This window comes from Cynara cardunculus (assembly GCF_001531365.2).
Source record: "Cynara cardunculus var. scolymus isolate 2C chromosome LG 15, CcrdV1, whole genome shotgun sequence".
Taxonomy (NCBI): Eukaryota; Viridiplantae; Streptophyta; class Magnoliopsida; order Asterales; family Asteraceae; genus Cynara; species Cynara cardunculus.
This window is the reverse complement of record NC_037542.1, coordinates 19314786-19333218: the sequence shown is the minus strand read 5'-3', so window position 1 is coordinate 19333218 and position 18433 is coordinate 19314786. Positions and strand designations below refer to the sequence as shown.

General features: G+C 35.8%; 1 protein-coding gene across 9 annotated transcripts; it reads right to left on the bottom strand.

The window, feature by feature from the left end:
* Nucleotides 1-1922: 1922 nt before the first annotated feature.
* On the bottom strand, nt 1923-14033 carry LOC112527296 (SUPPRESSOR OF ABI3-5). Of its 9 annotated transcripts, none has more exons than XM_025137844.1 (17): nt 13614-14033; nt 10804-10937; nt 10564-10604; nt 9937-10293; nt 9528-9864; nt 9357-9428; nt 9155-9247; nt 8992-9071; nt 8307-8463; nt 8060-8144; nt 7892-7983; nt 7742-7810; nt 6468-6644; nt 5706-5886; nt 3745-4671; nt 3226-3413; nt 1923-2339 (listed from the first exon to the last, which is right to left on the bottom strand). In XM_025137844.1, exons 1-17 carry the CDS (start codon nt 13645-13647, stop codon nt 2160-2162), a joined length of 3204 nt encoding a protein of 1067 aa, XP_024993612.1. In that variant the 5' UTR covers nt 13648-14033; the 3' UTR covers nt 1923-2159. The 9 variants fall into 9 exon arrangements, with proteins under 9 accessions (XP_024993612.1, XP_024993615.1, XP_024993609.1 ...); XM_025137847.1 differs by having other exon boundaries at nt 9528-9801; XM_025137841.1 differs by having other exon boundaries at nt 9528-10293; nt 13614-13670; nt 13752-14033.
* Nucleotides 14034-18433: the final 4400 nt, after the last annotated feature.

Sequence of the window (18433 nt, the reverse complement as noted above, 5' to 3'; positions counted from 1 at the left end):
AAGTTACCAGCAGTGAATTCAAGCACAACGACGACGGTCATGACAGCCCAAATAGCATTCTGTCCAACCCCTTTGAATAATGGCTCCATTAAGTACAACAACGACACCAATGTCAAAGAAAACCCGACTTTGAGAGCATGGATCACCCTTCTCGGATCATCTTGACCCACTTTCCAGATTTTCCGGCATAGCACCACCGGAAATCCCTTCATCTTCTCCGGCAACCCATCGGTTTTCTTGCCCAAATCATTCATCATCTTATCGAATTTTTCATAAACAGCTGCTGCATTCAAGATATGTTGCTCAAGAAGATGATAATGTTGACAAATGATATATATATATATATATATATATATGTGTGTGTGTGTGTGTAATTAAGAACTATATGACAGTACCATGATGGTTTTGTTGCTGTATTTATAATACCAGATACGTCCTTTTTAATGCACCTTTTCTTTTTTATTAATTTGAATCCAATTCTCTACAAAATTTTATGTCAACATCATATTTTGTTTTTTACATTTTTAATATTTCGAATTGATTAAAAAAAAGGAGAGGTTCGAATAGCAACAAGTTTATGGTGTGGTGTGTATTGATGATTTTTGTGTATACAAATGTTCTCCGGTGAAAGTGATGGATTGAAAGGACTCCTAATTAATCGTCGATTATTGTTGAATAAAGAAGGTAAAAGGTACAAAAATGTACTCGACCTGAACATAGACGGGGATTCCCCGTTAAAACGAGTCCCGAGGCCGGGGATCCTCGATAGACTCAAGCCGGGGCATGGGCCAGGGGCTGTTACTCAAACTGGGGTTGGGGCCGGGGCCGGGGATCCCCAATAAAATCAAACTAACGGATATTTTAACATCCCGTCTCCGTTGGGGACCGAGGCCGGGGGCTGTTACTAAAAACCGAGGCCGAGGCTGAGGATTACTAAACCCGCCTTGGCCCCACCCCATTGTCATGCCTAGTCAAGGAAATGTGAACGAATTAAATAAATTTAAAATATATAAAAACCAGTTTGCTTATGAGATAAGATTTGATTAAGAGTAGCTCAAAATCCTGATTCAAGATTATAAGAGAGATACCATATCAAGAAAATATAATTTTGGGTTTGTTTTAATGCAACAACGTTTGTCGTTTTTTTTCTATCTATTACATTTTACGTTGAAAACTACGAGCTATACTTTGATGTTTGCATCTTTGTATACTTATGATATTTTGAAGAATATTTTAAAGATATGGCAAAGCAAACATACGGTTCAGATCGAATACTTTTCAGAAATAAATTCAATAATTAAAGACAACATGCCAAGATTTGTCGTTGTCAATTATGACCTACTCTTACCTCGACCTCTTGTTATGTCGACCTTATCAATTTATATGATATATGAAGTTATATATCAGTTAAAATACAGGTTCTTTTTCTTTTATATATGTTAAAAACTCTTTTTTATAAAAATAATCTAAATGAATTCTATATATGTTATGATAATTATCATCTCATTAAATTATAATGATATTTTGAAATCATTATTAACTTATTTTATTTGTTATACAGATATCGTCTGAAAATGGATAAGTTTGTAAATAAATTCTACATAAATACCGATTCATCATGTTTGTTTACATAATTGTAACATCTCAGACCAACAGTATTAAATATTAGAATAGAACACAAACTATGGTTCCACATTTGACGGGATTTTTTTTATTAACCTGGATTTCCAACCCGCTATGCGAGCCGACTAATCACAGGTCGACCACCTGCTTTGCAGATAGCCCGAAGTCACAGCATTTGAACCTTTATGGCCACAAGGAGATTTTTGTTTTTTCTTGGATTTGAACCTGGGACCTCCTAGTACATTTGAATTTTTATATGAAAATACAGAAACTCCCCTCCCCTCTCAACTGATATTTGGATAGAAATAAAAATCCCCCTCATTTCAACATTTTCAGTATCAACAATCCACCAAAACGCATAAACAAAGTAACAAATAAGAGACTAAAATCACAAAACCACTACACTTGAACTAGTAAAATCTTGATTCTGTCACTTGTTCTTCAACATTAGAAAATGGAAGCATTATATCTCATAATAATAGCCTAAAACTTCCAATCCTACTCATTTACCACTCTCTAAACCATCCAACCTCCTCCTACGACATCTCTCGGAATCTGGCAAGCGCTTTCTTCTGAATCAGAGTCCGATAGCTATCACCGGCTTGCACCTCAAGGCTCGGATCCAACTTCTTTGGTTGACTCCCAAGTCCCGCCCTCTTTTCTGTCGCTTGCGCCTGCACCGGTTCCACCATGCCGCTCCCATCCTTCCCCAACCCCTGTACATCAAATCACCAAACCAGAACAAGAAACAACAATCGTCCGATTCAAAGTCAGAAACTGTAACACGGAACTACTTTGTGCTTCTGACTAGTTTGATCAATTACAACTATATGACCTTCATATGATGACTTCTAAAATATATTGTATGAACCTATGCATTTTATAAACAAGCAAGAAATTGCACATTTGCAGTTTAACATAATGCTGACTAAAAAAGAGACGACCAACTAAGAACATTTCCAACAGATTTCTACAATTTCTCCAAAATGAAGCGAAACTTAAAATCTCCAAACAAAATTACATTCATCTCCAACAGTTTCTCCATTTTGGGTATTTCAACCTAAGTTATATTATTAAAATAGTCAATAGATTTAATATCCCAAGAAACTTTCGAATGAACTCTATATAAAACGATAATACATTTAACTTCATTGGTGAGAATAATAAAATAAAATCTCTTTAACATTAAATTTTGAAGAGTTCTCCAATTTCAAGATTTTTATCCCTCTCTCTCCCACTTTCTCCATTTCGGAGAATCTAGCCAAAATTGGGTTAAGAACTCCAAAATCTCCATTTTGGAGAATCTATTGGAGATGCTCTAAGCGTTGTTAAAGGAGAAGAAAGACATTTCATTCCTTTAGACCATTCATCATTTTGAACATCATCTCTTCTTAAATGTTGTGAAATGGAAATAATGGTAAGAGATAGTACGAGGGGGTCGTAGTGACCAGGCCCGGGCGACTGTTTACCAAAAACACAGGTCTCCCAGGGATCTATGAGTAGACAGTGACATCATTGCAAGTAAGAGGAGGGAAATGGTTCATCTTTCTGAAAACATATAAATATGGAACGTAAAATAAAGGAAAGAGTTAAAAGAATTACCAAGCCTTCTTGCCAACCCATGTTGCGGAGCATCCGGTTGCCAACATTAGTCTCATCAATCGCCTTCTCGGCTGTAATTACCTCGTAGCTCTGGGCATTGCTATTAGCCTCTCCAGCTCCACGTCCTCCAACACCAGGGGGGAAAGGCATAGAATCCATTGCGCCCCTTTTTAAAGCCGAATCTCGATCTTACAAGTTCAGGAATTATAAAAAACAAAGGATGTCCGCACAAGTCAATAGAGGAATGATAATATTTGAAGAAAGCAATGGCCCATGAAGATTCTTAGTCCTTCTACGTCGCCAAGTTTTATTTTACTTTTCAAGAAAAGGGATCACTATCAAGATCGAAAATAGTCTCTTTCCAGAAAACACCTACATGTGATCAATTGACTGTGTACGGAACATTATATGTCTCCCGTTTCCATACTTAAAGCATTAACATGTGCAATATAAACTATGAAGGTGAGCTACATATGTTACGCAACACAGAAACAATTCACAAATAGTTCAGACGCTTACTTGGATCCCCAACCCCAAGATCAGATATATCATCCCCAAAAGAAGATGAACCATACAAACTCCTCCTTTCGGCAGCTCGATCCCTATAGGTGGTATGAGGCTGCTCTTTAATGGCTGAAGCTGACTGTACAGGCAACTCAGAAAACCGTCTCTTACCACTCACGGTAGCTGGTGGTGGTGCATAAGAACCTAAAGCAGATGCATCTGTCCTGAAAGGCACCGCAGAATTGTGCGCATCTGTGGTCATTGATGAACCCACAGCCACATTTGCAGATGATCCCATATATGTAGTATCTGATTTCACCAGTCCTCTACCCGATCCTCTTATTACACCTCTTAAAGTCCCTCCAGAGACATTAGCTCCAGGCCTCGGCATATCTTGTGGTGCATCTAAGCTAGCAGGCTGAACAGATGTGTTCACAGAAACTGGGGGAGCCGTGTTGTCTTTCGTTATAACTGCATCATTTTTAAACTTGACCTTTGTTGATGGTCCTACAGGATTAGATTTTTCTTCTACCAAGGCAGATGGTTGATTGCCATCAAGAGCCACTCGTGGTGCTTGATTCTCGTGACTCCTCTGTTTCCACATGGACAGTACGTTACTCATTTTCTTCTTGCTAGCCAATATACTACTTTTTGAAGCAAGTCTTATTTCCTTCATCTTCTCTTTCTCCTTCTTCTCTGCAGCTATTGCTGCCGCGGCGGCAGCCTGGACAGCGTCCGGTAATGAAGTAGTCTTTTCACTTGATGTTACTGTAGCAGCTGGTGCAGATATAACTACTTTTCTACTATTAGAACCATCAGGCGCCTTGGAGGCTTCATTCTCTTTTCCAGATGCTTTATCATTTTGATCATTACATGGGACATATTGTTGACTTTGGTGGTCGTAAGAATACCAAATTCCATTATTACCATCATAATACAGACCTGTACATGAGTAACATAATACACACATTAAATAAAGTATGGTATTACCATCACAATCTAAACATGCAAGGTGTTAACATTGTAATCATCAGCAATGAAAACAGACCAAACAAAATAGCTGGCTCCAGTGCATGTAGAAGAGATGCTCATATTTTCTAACTACATGGGAAACCAATATATGTTCACCATTATGCCCTTTCGAATTGGGATAAAAGGAAACAAGTATGTAAAGACATTAGGAGAACTTTTGATCTATCCATAGCCGCTAATTGTAAATTTGTAGTTCTCTAAGTTATTTCTCTTGACCACATTTGCCACAAAAGCAAACACAAAACAACTACAAAATATGATCTGCTACTGTCATTGGACGTTCAGGTAACATCTGCTTTTTAGTTTGCTTGAATGATAATTATTTTGCTAGAATTAAAGCAATTATTTCATTCAAAAACTATATATACTGTTGGTCTAATCCATTAAGGTTGCGAACTTGTAATCAAAATTCGAGCAAAAAAACGGTGCAACTTCTACATCAATAACAAATTAATTAAGATCCATACACTTCAAACACATGCATTTTAAAAAGAAATAAATATCATCTTTGTGTGTAGTTTTAGTCTGAGTAGTTTCCATAGAGTTCTGAACCGTCTGATATTTAAATGGCATTATACACCTAGTGTTTCAACTTTTTAAGTCGGACCAACCTTTACCTTGGTTACAGCCAAGGAAAAGAATGATCGATTGACTGATTTAGGTCTGTGTGTGAATCAACAACCAAAATTCACCAATTTTTGAACAATGTTGCCGCACACACTTGCTAAACGTTCTTTACTTTTATCAGAGCAACAAGATTGACCCCTTCCCCTAGGTTAAAAATCCATTTAGCAAATAGCCCAACACATTTGAGCACAAAAATTTGTCACAAACAGCACATATCTACATCAATCAGGATCTCTCTCATAAGTGATAAGATGATCAGACGGGAAAGTTTAGCTCACAAGCAGCTGGGGAACATCCCCAATCTCAGCTGTACGCACCTGTATTTCCGTCATAATAAAACCCAGAAGCAGCATCATAGTAATAGCCAGATGCTTCGTCCCAGACAAAACCAGACTGCGGGGCTGAACCATCCTTTGGTTCTCCACCCTGGTCCTGCCTACCGTTAGATTGTTTGTCATCTGGATTATACTCTTTTGGCGCCCATCCAACGGCATCATACTACAAGAAAAAGGACGAACAATGTTAATAAAAATCAATTAGTATTTAAGGTGCATGCATTTGTAAACTACAACAAAATCACGCGGATCCACTTTTAAACAGTCCTGGAAGCTTGATGATTGATCTTTTTGTTCCCAAATAATTCAGAGTCCATGCTCACAAAATTTCAACATATTTCAACAACTAATACTAAAATATATGTAGAAAACTGAATTATCCTAACCATCCCCTATTAATTGAACAAGAATAAATTAATGAATCCATAAGCGATTAAAATTTAATATTGAATGCCAGGTATATTACTAAAATTTTCAATGCAATTTTACATATAAATCTCTGGGAAGCAAGTAGTCAAATGACAACAAACTAGCACCAGTAGCCACCAGTGCACCAAGAAAGCATGTTTGTAAGGAAACACAGAAGATATAGAAAGAAATCAAATTATATTCTGGTAAAAAAACTGAATACATCATCGCAAAAAGTTGAAGGCCATCCACCACAGAAATAACTTAGCTGCATAAGAATGAGATACACTTCATCAGTGCAGTCATGTAAAATGAATAAGCAGATTAGAACATCACCTGCTGAGCAAATGCAGCAGCCTCGATTGCTGCAGCAGCAAGGCTGCTTGAGTGAGAAGAGGATGCCCCCGATCCTGATCCAAGGATGCTTTTCGCATATGCAACTCGCAAAATTTGGCCATTCTTCTCCAGTGTTGTCCCATTTGTTGCCTCGAGGGCTTTGGTGGCGTCGTCAACCTGAGAGACCAGATATGCATCCAGATAAGGTAATCAAATACCAAAATACACCAAACACCAAGTCAGATGCTTGAGACTAAAAGTTACCAAATATAAAGGATAAGAGAACATCATTTGTTTCAAGTGCTTTCGAGCATGTAAGCTTTCTCATTAGAAATGTCTTTGGTGATTAACTAGATATAAGCAATAACAGGAAGAGTATTCATGGTTGGCTCAATGGGGTATAGTGATCGACTGTATCAAGCAACCCTAGAAGATAGACTAACGGTTTTCTAGACAATCTTATACAGAGAAATACCACCTCTAACATCATACATCCCAATGAACAGAAAGTATGAAAAGCCTTCCACACTACCTACAAGTTCAGCTATTATTTTCCCTTGCCAACAAAGGCAACAACCAGATGGAGTTTTTATGAGAAACAAGCGTAAAGATAGGAGAAGTTAGCCAACATAAACCAAAATGACAAAACAAGAATCTCGATGAAATATTCAGATGTAAATCAAAGCATTATCTCCACAACTCCCTCATGGCCTGCAACCACCTAAAATATCAAATGCATGTGGCCCTTTCTACTAGAAAATAGATTGCACAAGGAAGAACAACAATTCCAACAAATAAATCACGGTCGCAGAACATTAAAATTAACGTCTGAACTCAACACCAATGTCTTCTAAACCTGAAATCGCTTTTTCTGTGCATGGGGGTATAGTAGACAGGACTAGTGAGGCCTAGACAGTGTGAAAGACCACACACCATTCTGCAAGTATATCGAGAGTAAATTATCTGATAGCAGAAATCTTAAAATCAATTTGCTCTTGCTTAGAAAGAAAGAAGGTTAAAACCTAGGCAGCCTATAATGAGACCTGACTGGCCTTTTTGCAAATAATTACAATCATTTAGACAATAAAAGTGTGGATTTAGGTGTCGTTAGTTCCTCACACATGCAAAGCTATGAAAGTGTTGAACAAGAGGATAAAACTAGTACCATAGTTTGTCCTAGAAGAAACAGAAGCGCAAAACTATGACAGAGAATAATAACTTCAACACAAGCAGGTATCAATGGTGCTTCTTATGCTGCTCGTAAATAAACTTACCGAATGAAAATGTACGAATGCAAATCCCCTTGAAACATGAGTAAATTTGTCTCTGACAAGTCGAAGATCCTGTAAATGTATTATTAGTATTTACTAAAACTTCTGAACTGAACTACTGATAACAGCATTACTTAAAACAAGGATTTGAACCTTAATTGGAGCGTGCTTAGAAAATTCATAGCGAAGCATTTCCTCATCAGCATTTTCATCCAATCCTCTCACAACCAAAACATGGGTGGGACCTGAAATTCCAGCAGCTCAATACAACTGCTTTATCATGCCTAAAGGTATGCTAGTTTGAACTGTAGATAAACTAACCTGTCTCTCCTTTCTTACCAAGTGGAGTAGGATTTGATGATGCCATATCTGCTGGAGGAGCATCATCTGTCCTAGCTTCATTACACTGATTTGAAACAGGCAAAGAAGAACAAAAATAATATTAATCATCCCAAACGCTTGATTATAACTTGAATCTTTCAACCAAAAGCCAAGAGTCAGCTGAGAGGTCCACAAAATGAAAAGACACTGACTTGTGAAAACATGTTTTTGAGGTATAAAAGACCACCTGAAAGCACGATGTCCTCCTTGCAAAATTAATGCAGCCACATATTGTGCACATCCAATCAGAGAGAACTGTTGTACTTTTGTGGTTCGTATGCCCTGACCTTGATGAACCATCTGATCCAAAGGGAGGCCCACCAGCCCCCCCAGTTGGCTTACTACTGCAACACAAACAGTAGGTAAGTAACTATGTACCAAACAGCAGAGACAGAGTAGAGTTCATCCAGCTGGGCCAATCATGCAAAATGTTCTAAAATCCAAACAACACAAATATATGTACACACCACATGTGAAAAACAGATAATCCAATATTGACTGCATTATTCCAATAAACTAATCAAATATGAAACTGGCATCAGTCATAGGCTACAGATGATCCATGACCATAAAATACTAGAATAAAACAAGTGTGTAAAGCTTCCAGACACAATAAAACGAAAATACATGAGATACATGCAAAATGTGCACTATTAATACAAAAAGCATGGAGGCACCAACACTTAATTCCAGCTACTATGCCAGGTCTACAGAATACACAACTTTCAATGATAAGCGTCAAGCTTCAAAACATATAGAGTAAACAACATATGCTGCAAACATCCATTTTACATGCACAAAAACTTTTATAGATATATTATTACATATAAGCTCAGGTATCAAATAAGACTACCAATCACAGATGCACTTACCTGTACTCAAAGAATAGCTTCCTACCATCCACGACAAGACCCTCATCTCCGAGTTTGTCCATCATCGAACGTGCAGATCCCTGATTTGCAACAACAGGTTAATGAGTTCCATACACAACACTTAAGTGCCAAAATTTTGAAAAGAAAATGCCACAACTAATACCGTGGAAGGAAAATCTATAAATGCAAATCCCCGAGAAATGCCAGAATTTCGTTCCTTAATGACACGAACATGGCGAAGAGGTCCCCATTCAGCCTAATTATAAGGCGAACAGAAGCCACATATCAGGCATGTATAAAAGAATGATATAAGAAACTAAGAAAATAAATAGCACATATTGTGAATAGATGAGCAAGAAGAGTACAAGGATTTGGTACAGATCTTCTTCGGTTGTCTTTTGGGACAGACCCTTCACAACAACAGTAGCAGATGGGGCCTACAAAAATGATAATCAAGAGTCATCCAGTAAAACCCGTGCACTTGGCAAATAAACAGAACAGCTTTCAGATGTAAAATTTCTCTCAATAATGCATACCACTGAATAATGCTCATGCTGACGTTTTTCATCACGGTCTCTTCTTCTCTCTGTCCTGTCATGTCTGTCGTCATCATAACTGTCCTCTCGGTGACTCCGGCCATGGCTACGACTTCGAGGAGATCTAGACCTAACACGCTCGTCATGTCCACGAGACCTGGAACGCTCATGCCTTTTGTATGGACTTTGGTCCCTTTCTCGACTCAAGCCTTTCCTCTCCCTTTCTCGGTCACGGGAATCACGCCTTCGCCAACTACCCTCCCTCCTACTACCTCTGTCATAATCAGAATCATAACTGTGCCTTCCATAATCATAATCTCTCTCACGGCTATCCTCCCTGCTCTGGGAAATACGAGGCCTATAGTCATAATCATCATATGCATAATCATCACGATCCCGTCCACCATACCTCTGAGGCCTCTCGTATCCATGATCATCGTAGTGCTCAGCACTGCGATAGCCATCCCGTAGCTTACTATATTCCTGATATGAATCAATCTCACGATATTTGCCACCTTCACGAGCCGTATCCATTTCAGGATATGGATCAACATAAGGCTTCTCATGCCGTCTCGAATCTCTATCAAGCGGATATTCATCCTCATAACTCCGTCTTCTTGTTTGAGGCCAAACTCCAACTGCTGCCGGCGGAGGAGGATAGTTATCCCTATCCAATACATCCCGGTGGAAGGCATTTCTTGGATACACGTCATCTCTTGGAAAACGTTCATCTAGATACCTCCTATCATCATATGAACTACCCGCCCTGCCAGTTGAACACAAGGGAGATGCAAAAAGAAGAAAGAAACGGTGATATAACAAAAAGATGACTAATATGTATTACAAATAACAAAATGTTAAATTCTCATCAACACGTATATGTGCACTTGAATGAAACAAACATCCAATTTACATTTGAACTTTTTTTTGCATCACCAAGCACCACATAAAATACAAACTCAAAAGAATTCAAGAATTATACTCTAAACAAAACTTTTGACATAAAGTTTTGCTAGTAGTATCAAGTAGAACTTACCGAAAATTTGGTTCATGGACCGCACCATACCGTTCCAGGGCCTGTGGATTCAAGACAATAAGCTGTGTCAGCAAGTTATAAGCATGGAACTAGAACGCAAATCGATTCCATATCCTCACTGTCCCATGGCTTTCTCTCATAGTGCTTAAGGATGAGATGCCGGAATAAATGACAGTCACAAAAGCCCTAATATCTTGTATATCATCCCATATATGTGATTAAAAAGGAAACCACAATTACGCTGTTATTTTCCCATCCATGCTGAAGACCATAGCGACCAGGATCCATTTCCAAAGACCCGTCAATGTTACCCCTGCAAGGCTCTTGATGATCGCTTACAAGTTTCAGGATCAAGACGACTGTATAAACCTTTCCTGTAATGGATGCACAAACAGACAGTCATGCTACAGTGAACTGTGAAACAATCCTCAGGACTTGGCCTTCCATTCTACTGGACTCTTCAAAAATCTAATTCTTCCCAGAAATATCTCTCTTCAATTTCTTATAATACAGAAATTAAGGCTCTTGAAGCAGAAACCAGAAGAAAATAAATTACAAATTTATCTGCCGTCTGAAGAGAGATTATACATCTACACAGCAAGATTACAGATATAATTTCCAACTACATATAACCCTCAGTACAAGAATCACACGAGCACAAAATTGAGTGCATGCCAACAGTATAAATAAAAAACAATTCCGAACAGCATCACCCTAACGTATCAAGTAACCGAAGTCATAAGATCACAGTTAGATTCCAACATATCAGCCAGATTCTACCTTCTGCTATACATGCACAATATACACAAAAGCAGACATCAGTCAGATTTTATATTCTACTTGATGTGCACTAAACATACACCTGATAAGAACTTAGTAGAATCTCAAACTTCAACTGGATTCATCAAAAATGTCAAACAAGAGACAGTTAATGAAATAATAAGAAATGAAATCATTAGTGCACTGCTCAGATACTAGTTCTAGTGGTACTGTTATGAGATCGTCGAAGAAGGTACACATCGTAGACTGAACTTAACCATGGCAACATCTAAAAACAAGCATCATTAACATTTCAGATAGTAAGCAATCAAGTCATGATACTTTATGAAGCAGTCTTCATTAAGATCTCAAGAAACAAGCACCCGCTCCTCCACGAGAAAGAGAAAATCATTGCTACCAGATGAAGACTCCAATAAACCAACTGCTAGTACGATGGCCACGTCTTGAAACAAATCAGAAGCTTCTAGGTTCTCACCTCAACAATCTATGTGCCCAAATGTCACTAGTCTAATGACATTCAATTGCCATTTAATAAATTAAATAATTCACTTTACCATCTCAAAGGGTGACAAGTAGAGCAAAAGATAGACCATAATATGTTAATGTAGAATATTACTTCTCTTTCTCCTTACGTCAAACTTAAGCGTGAGCTTTAGACATTCCTTGTTGAGAAGGAAAATAGAAATCACCAAAAACTTGGATGAAAAATGTGACAGCTTCCTATAATGCACAAAGGGTATTAAAACTAAAATCATGGCAAAGAGAAATTGCCGCCATAGGAGGGGGTTTCCTCCCTCTTTTCCTAGCAGGTATCCAACATTCATTTAGGGCATTCACGCCTAACAGCCACCTTTTAAAGATGGATCACCATTAGCTACTCGAAGGGCATATTTTCCCCAACAATCTATATACCCAAATGTCACTAGTCAAATGACATCGCATTAATTTCCATTTGAGTAATTAAATGATTCAATTTGACATCTTAGAAGGTAACAAGTGTAGCAAAAGATAGGCCATAAAATGTTGATATAGGATATTACTTCTCTTTCTCCTGTCAAAAGGTAGGCCCTCGTTTCCTGATATTGCTCATCTTTTCCAAGTTAACCGTGTAGGCATACTCCTAACAGTGTCCTACATTCATTTAGGGTATTCACAAATAACAGCGCCCTTTTTAAGATGGGTGACCATAAGCTACTTGGAGGGCACTTCCCTCCATGAAAACTGAATAAATGGGTCATTTGTTTTTACTGATGGTCTGGAAATTTCCTGAATGCGTAATTAGAAAGTAAAAGCGAATCAATTTTTGCTTTTAGTGACCAACTGATCCTAGTTAAGGATGACACCTGTTATAGAATTGTGGGAGTAACCGAGTAATAAACAAAGACAATAAAACAGTCGAAAGGCACAATTGACAGTTGCACAGCTCAAACTACGTAAATCTATTCGTTTATGTCTCTAAATACAAGACCAGTGAGGTTAACCTTCCAAATGAGAAAAGCAAATTTTGATCAGAAGATAAATACAATAGTATCCATGCCAATGGAAAACACATTGACAATGGAAGAATAAGTAGTTTGATATATTTACACTGCTCCATCTAACCTAGTCCTGACTGCAAGAAATACTTAAAAGACAAGAGTCATGGCACGCTTCCCATATAACACTAACAACAACTAGGTAAGAAATCTCAAAGATCAATAACTTCATCAACTCTGAGCTCATCTAACCCTCCTTCCTCATCCCAACTCATCCACTGGACTCACATTTAATGCACTATTCATCAAATGCACATCCTACAAATAACTTAAAGGATGGTTTTCCACTCATCCAACTTCAGGCATATCATACTCAAAGCATGACACCAACAAATATGATTATCATTGATAATGAACTTAAACATGATGATCTTTTTCACTACCACATACAATCTTAATTTCAAACCCGAAAGCTTCATATACGCAGCAATTACCAAGGATCCCAACGATCCCTTAAACTTCACAAATAAATTAGATCACCTACACGGTTAACTTGGAAAATATGAGCAATATCAGTCTCCAGTTTACGGCCCTAACCCCAATCTCAACTCAACAATCAAATTTTCCTTCAAAAACGATTACTTCCATTACTCATTCGTTTTGACTTTGATCCACACTTCACTTTCTGATATTGGCAACAGAAGAAAAACAAAGAAAAGAAAAAAATTGAAAACATAATTCGGTATCTATCAACAGAGCTATATAATCCATGCCAATGGGGTATCTTGCAAACACCTTGGTAGATTCCTGTTCCACTACAAAACAACATCAAACTTTGCCCATAAAAAACACCTGCAAAGATTTGCAAACATCCGTACCCCTAAATCCTTCATTATTTATTACAAATCAATAAAAAAGAAAACACAAACTCACAAGTCTTACGCTGGAGACGCTTAATCCGATCGCACGATTTAGGTGGATATCTTCGATTTCAAAACCCCTAATCAGGTGAATATCTTGGAAGGCGTCGTGTAGCAGATAGACGATTACGACAACTGTGTAGAACCGAAAAATCACAAAAATCAAAGGTTCAATAGCAAAAAAGAAGATCCAAGGTTGCAATTTGTGACACCGAATGACCTAACAAGGCGGTTGTCGAGGGATCCGTAGTTATACGGAGGATGAATGTTCGAACGACGAAGCAATCAGATAATAGGGCAGGGAAACTCTTTTCCTTTAATTAGGTTTTTGAGATTATATATTTTAGATAGTTACATATATAGTCCTTGTACTTTTGCAACAATGTCATCTTGGGTCCGCCAATTTATAAGGATCTTCAAAACGAAATAAAACATAGTTTTTTATTTTATACGAACCGAGTTTTTTCGAACTACCATCAATTGTTATCAAACTTTTAATCAAATTTGGCACTATTAAATATGTTTGTATTTATGTATATGATAATTTCATAAAATTATTTTATTTGTGTCATATATAACTACTATATGTGATGTATAAAATCATCAAATAACTTATAGATGCAACTTATTTAATTTTGTCTTATCTAGTTTTAGTCGTACTAAACACCAGACGAACATTTACTTTTTCCAGTCCTACACTCTTGTCATGTCATGTCCAGTTATATCATGTTCAATTCTGTGAAATCTTATATGCAAATACCTTAACATGCAATAACAAGTATGTAGTTTTTGTCTTTTCATTTTGACACTTCAATTGTGAAAAAGTTTCAAAAGAATGTTCTGATTGTTTGCGATCAATATCAAAACACAAGGAATTTCATATACCACATGTCTTTCTACATCCATTGAGAAAAATAATCGTATTTTATAAATTATACAGCTTTCTTCATTATACAGAACAACTGTGGGTATCGCTAAACCCTCGTTAAAATTAAGTTCAAAGTACAATATCATATTTTTAATGGGTTGGTTTTTCTAAAATTTACCATTGTCTCGTTTTGCTTCGTTTTTGCTTAAAAAACATACTAAACTTTGTTTTCCCTTTCTATTAGCTAGTCTGGTAACTACACAACATATTGTAGTATGCGTAATCTGAGAAATGAGCAATAGATTATCTGTATAAAAAAATAGATGGTAAAATATAATTATCAACCATCTGGTATGATAAATTGTTTATAATGTATGTATGTATTTCGTTTGTCTCCATTTTATTACAGAAACTGTTGTAAAGAGTAAAATAAAAAAACATATCTAAAATCAAAAAATGATTCTACAAAAAATTATGTTATTTAAATAGTATTTGCAAGTTTCAGTGAGATCTTCCAGTAAAAAATCAAATAGAAAATTAAACGTAAAAATTTCCAAAACAATGCAATTTGTTTTTTAGTTTAGATATTTAAATTTAATTATTTTATTAAAATATTTTAATATGTTTTATGAAATATTATTTTTTTCTAAACATTTATATAAGAGGTTGTAAATGAGAAACAAGTATGAGTTAGGCACAGGAATTGGTCCCGATTTGTCGGGGAACCCGGTCTACTTGCTCCGGTCGGGACATGGATTCCTTGTTAAACCGGGTCTCGCGGATGGGGATCTCCGTTTGGCTCAAACCAGAGATGGGGATGGGGACCGGTATCAGACTCCCGGCCCCCGTCCCGTACCCGTATATATATTAATTAATAAATTATATTATATATTATTTATTTCTATTAAATCGATAAATGGTAATTTATATTTCAATATATTTTAGATATTACTAGATGTGGTTTTGGATATCACTCAATATATTTTGATACATGTGACATTAATTTTTTTAGATTAAATTTAATTTCTTTTGGTTTTCGATCTATTAGTCATTTTATGATGATATATACTTTTTGTATACAATTAAATTCCTTCGGGTTTAGGTTTACTAGAAAAATGTGAGATTTAAACATGTCTAGTGTCTCACAATTTGATTTACAAAAAACTTACCCAAATAGGAAAAAAAAAGTATCCGTTTCCCGTTGGGGAAGGGGATGGGATGCGATCAAATTCTCTGGTAGGGATGAGGACGGGGACAAATATAGGGGATCGGGGACGGGGATTGGAGTCCCCGCCCCATTACCATACCTAGTATGAGCATCTATAGATAAGTTTTTCATGTTGTTTTTTCGAACCGAACTAGAATCGAATTCTCATATTTGGTTCGGTATTCGGTCCTAAAAATCTGTGAATTTTGGTTTTCGGTGCCAGAATTATACTGGAAAAAAAAAACGGTACCAAACCGGGTAACTCAAGAGGCATTTTGACTATTACAATTTCATCTCTATCTTCTAACTAATCATCTCTTTTTCCTAAAATAAACCATATATATTCCTAAATAAATTCATACCTTCTCCATTTGAATTCAAAAAATAACATATAACAACCCCTCTCCCCCACAGTTTTGTCATTAAAAAACTCAGGATTGTTTTTGATACATTGAACATTTGTGATTGTTAAACTTTTGATTCTTGAACCTTTTTGATTTGGTTTTGATTATTTTATTTATTAGTTTTAAATTTTCGGTCCTAAGTGGTACCAACATTGAATTTCTTGTCCCAATACTGAAATTGAACTTGTACATCCTGTTCAGCATTCAATCCTCGTTTTTTGTCCATTTTTTTTGGGTACCGGTCTCATCCCTATGACATCAATGCCTCCCCATCCACAAAAATGAGAAATCGATAATGACTCCACAATTTGATTACCAAACTCATATACCAAATATATCTTATTGGAAATTAGGTTATTTACCATACCAGATGAACATGGTAAATACCGAGAATCTTATCCACTAAATACAATGATAAGTAGGCAAGAGAATGGGTTGGGGACCTCAATTCTCATCCCCAGCTCCATCCCTAACGGGAAATGAGGATTTTCCCCCCCTGTTTATGTAAGCTATTTAAATCAAATATGTAAAAGACCATACACGTTTAATTCTCACATATTTTCAATAAATAAAAAATAAAAAAATTATAAATATTGAAAAAATCACAAGATCGTTTAATAATTAATAACCTAAAACCAAAAGAAATTCAATTTAATCCAAAAAACTTAACATCACACGTACCAAAACATATCAAGTAATATAAAATCATATTGAGTAATATCCAAAACATATCGAATGATTGTATTTTGACTTGATATAAAAAATATTACATGATAACATAAAAAAAATATCAATTTTAGTTTTTAAAGTAAATATAAAATAATGAATTGTCAATTTAGCTGAAACAAATGATATATAAGTTCATACGTAACGGCGTGGGAAGGGAGTGAGATACCCATCCCATCTCCTGTTTGAGACAAACAGGGATCCCCGTCCTCACGTGACGGGTGGATCGGGTTCCCTGTCAGATCGAACCCATTTCCATGTCTAATTATAAGGACGAAAAGTTTTATCGAATAAGTAAAAGTGACAACTGGTTTCTCTAAAATTAATTAGCGTCACATTTTACTTTGTTTGTTCTTTCTAATAATTGTTTGTAATTTGCTAAAACTTTGTTTTTTCTCTACATTGATCGTAAGACGTAATTTGTAACATCTCTAAACCGTTCGTGCTTTTAGCATAACAACACACATCATGACATGACATCACCACTCTTTCAATTTTCCATACTTCAAATTAGATCCCCAACTTTCAACTAATAACATTTTGGTCCTTCAACTTGGACTTCTAATATGTGACAACTTTAGTCCCTCATTGGAATGTCTATCCCAAACTAGTCCCGGTTTAGGGATGTTTCATATAACAATGAAGCAAGACGGTCATGGGTATTTTGCTACCGCCTTTTGTATAGCAACTCACGCAACTAATGTGCATCTTTGGCTACTCTTTAGGCTTTGAATATAACACGTCGATTTTAACGAGATCTATATTCTCATGATTTAATCTATACTACATTATAAAATATTTAATAAAAACTTTTAAAAATTATTTTTTTATACATGAAGTACTGTTTATTGATGCATATTACTTAAAATTTAAGATTATAAGTAAATTATGACGTATATACAACTTGTTAAAGCTTCATGTTTGAATTCGTGTAACTAACCGCAGATAAACATAATCAAATAGAGGATAAACATCTCATCTTAAATATAGAAAATATAAAATATAATTAGGATAATAATTGAGTTCTAACAAAATACTTAATTATTGTTTTTATAAAAAATTATATTATCAAACAAAAAATAAAAAAATGAATTAAAGAAATACATAAAAAATGAAAAAATTTTAAATAATTAGTTTCGTATGAAATCAATATTTTTTTTTTAAATTTTATGATATCTTCATATTTATATACTAGAAGCGTACTCGCGCAATGCAGCGAGTTACATCGTGATTTTAATATTTCATTTTATTTTTTATTTCAGTCGATGTTATAATATGACTTTATGTGATTTTGAGAAAGCAATGATGTTTTTATTATAATTTAATTTAAGTTTAATAATGAAATAATTTATTTTTGGTTWAATAATATAACATTTTATAAAGATAATAATTAAGTATTCTGTTAAAACTCAATGATTATCCTAATTATATTTTAGATTTTTTATATTTAAAATAAGATGTTTATCTTGTATTTGATTATGTTTATCTGC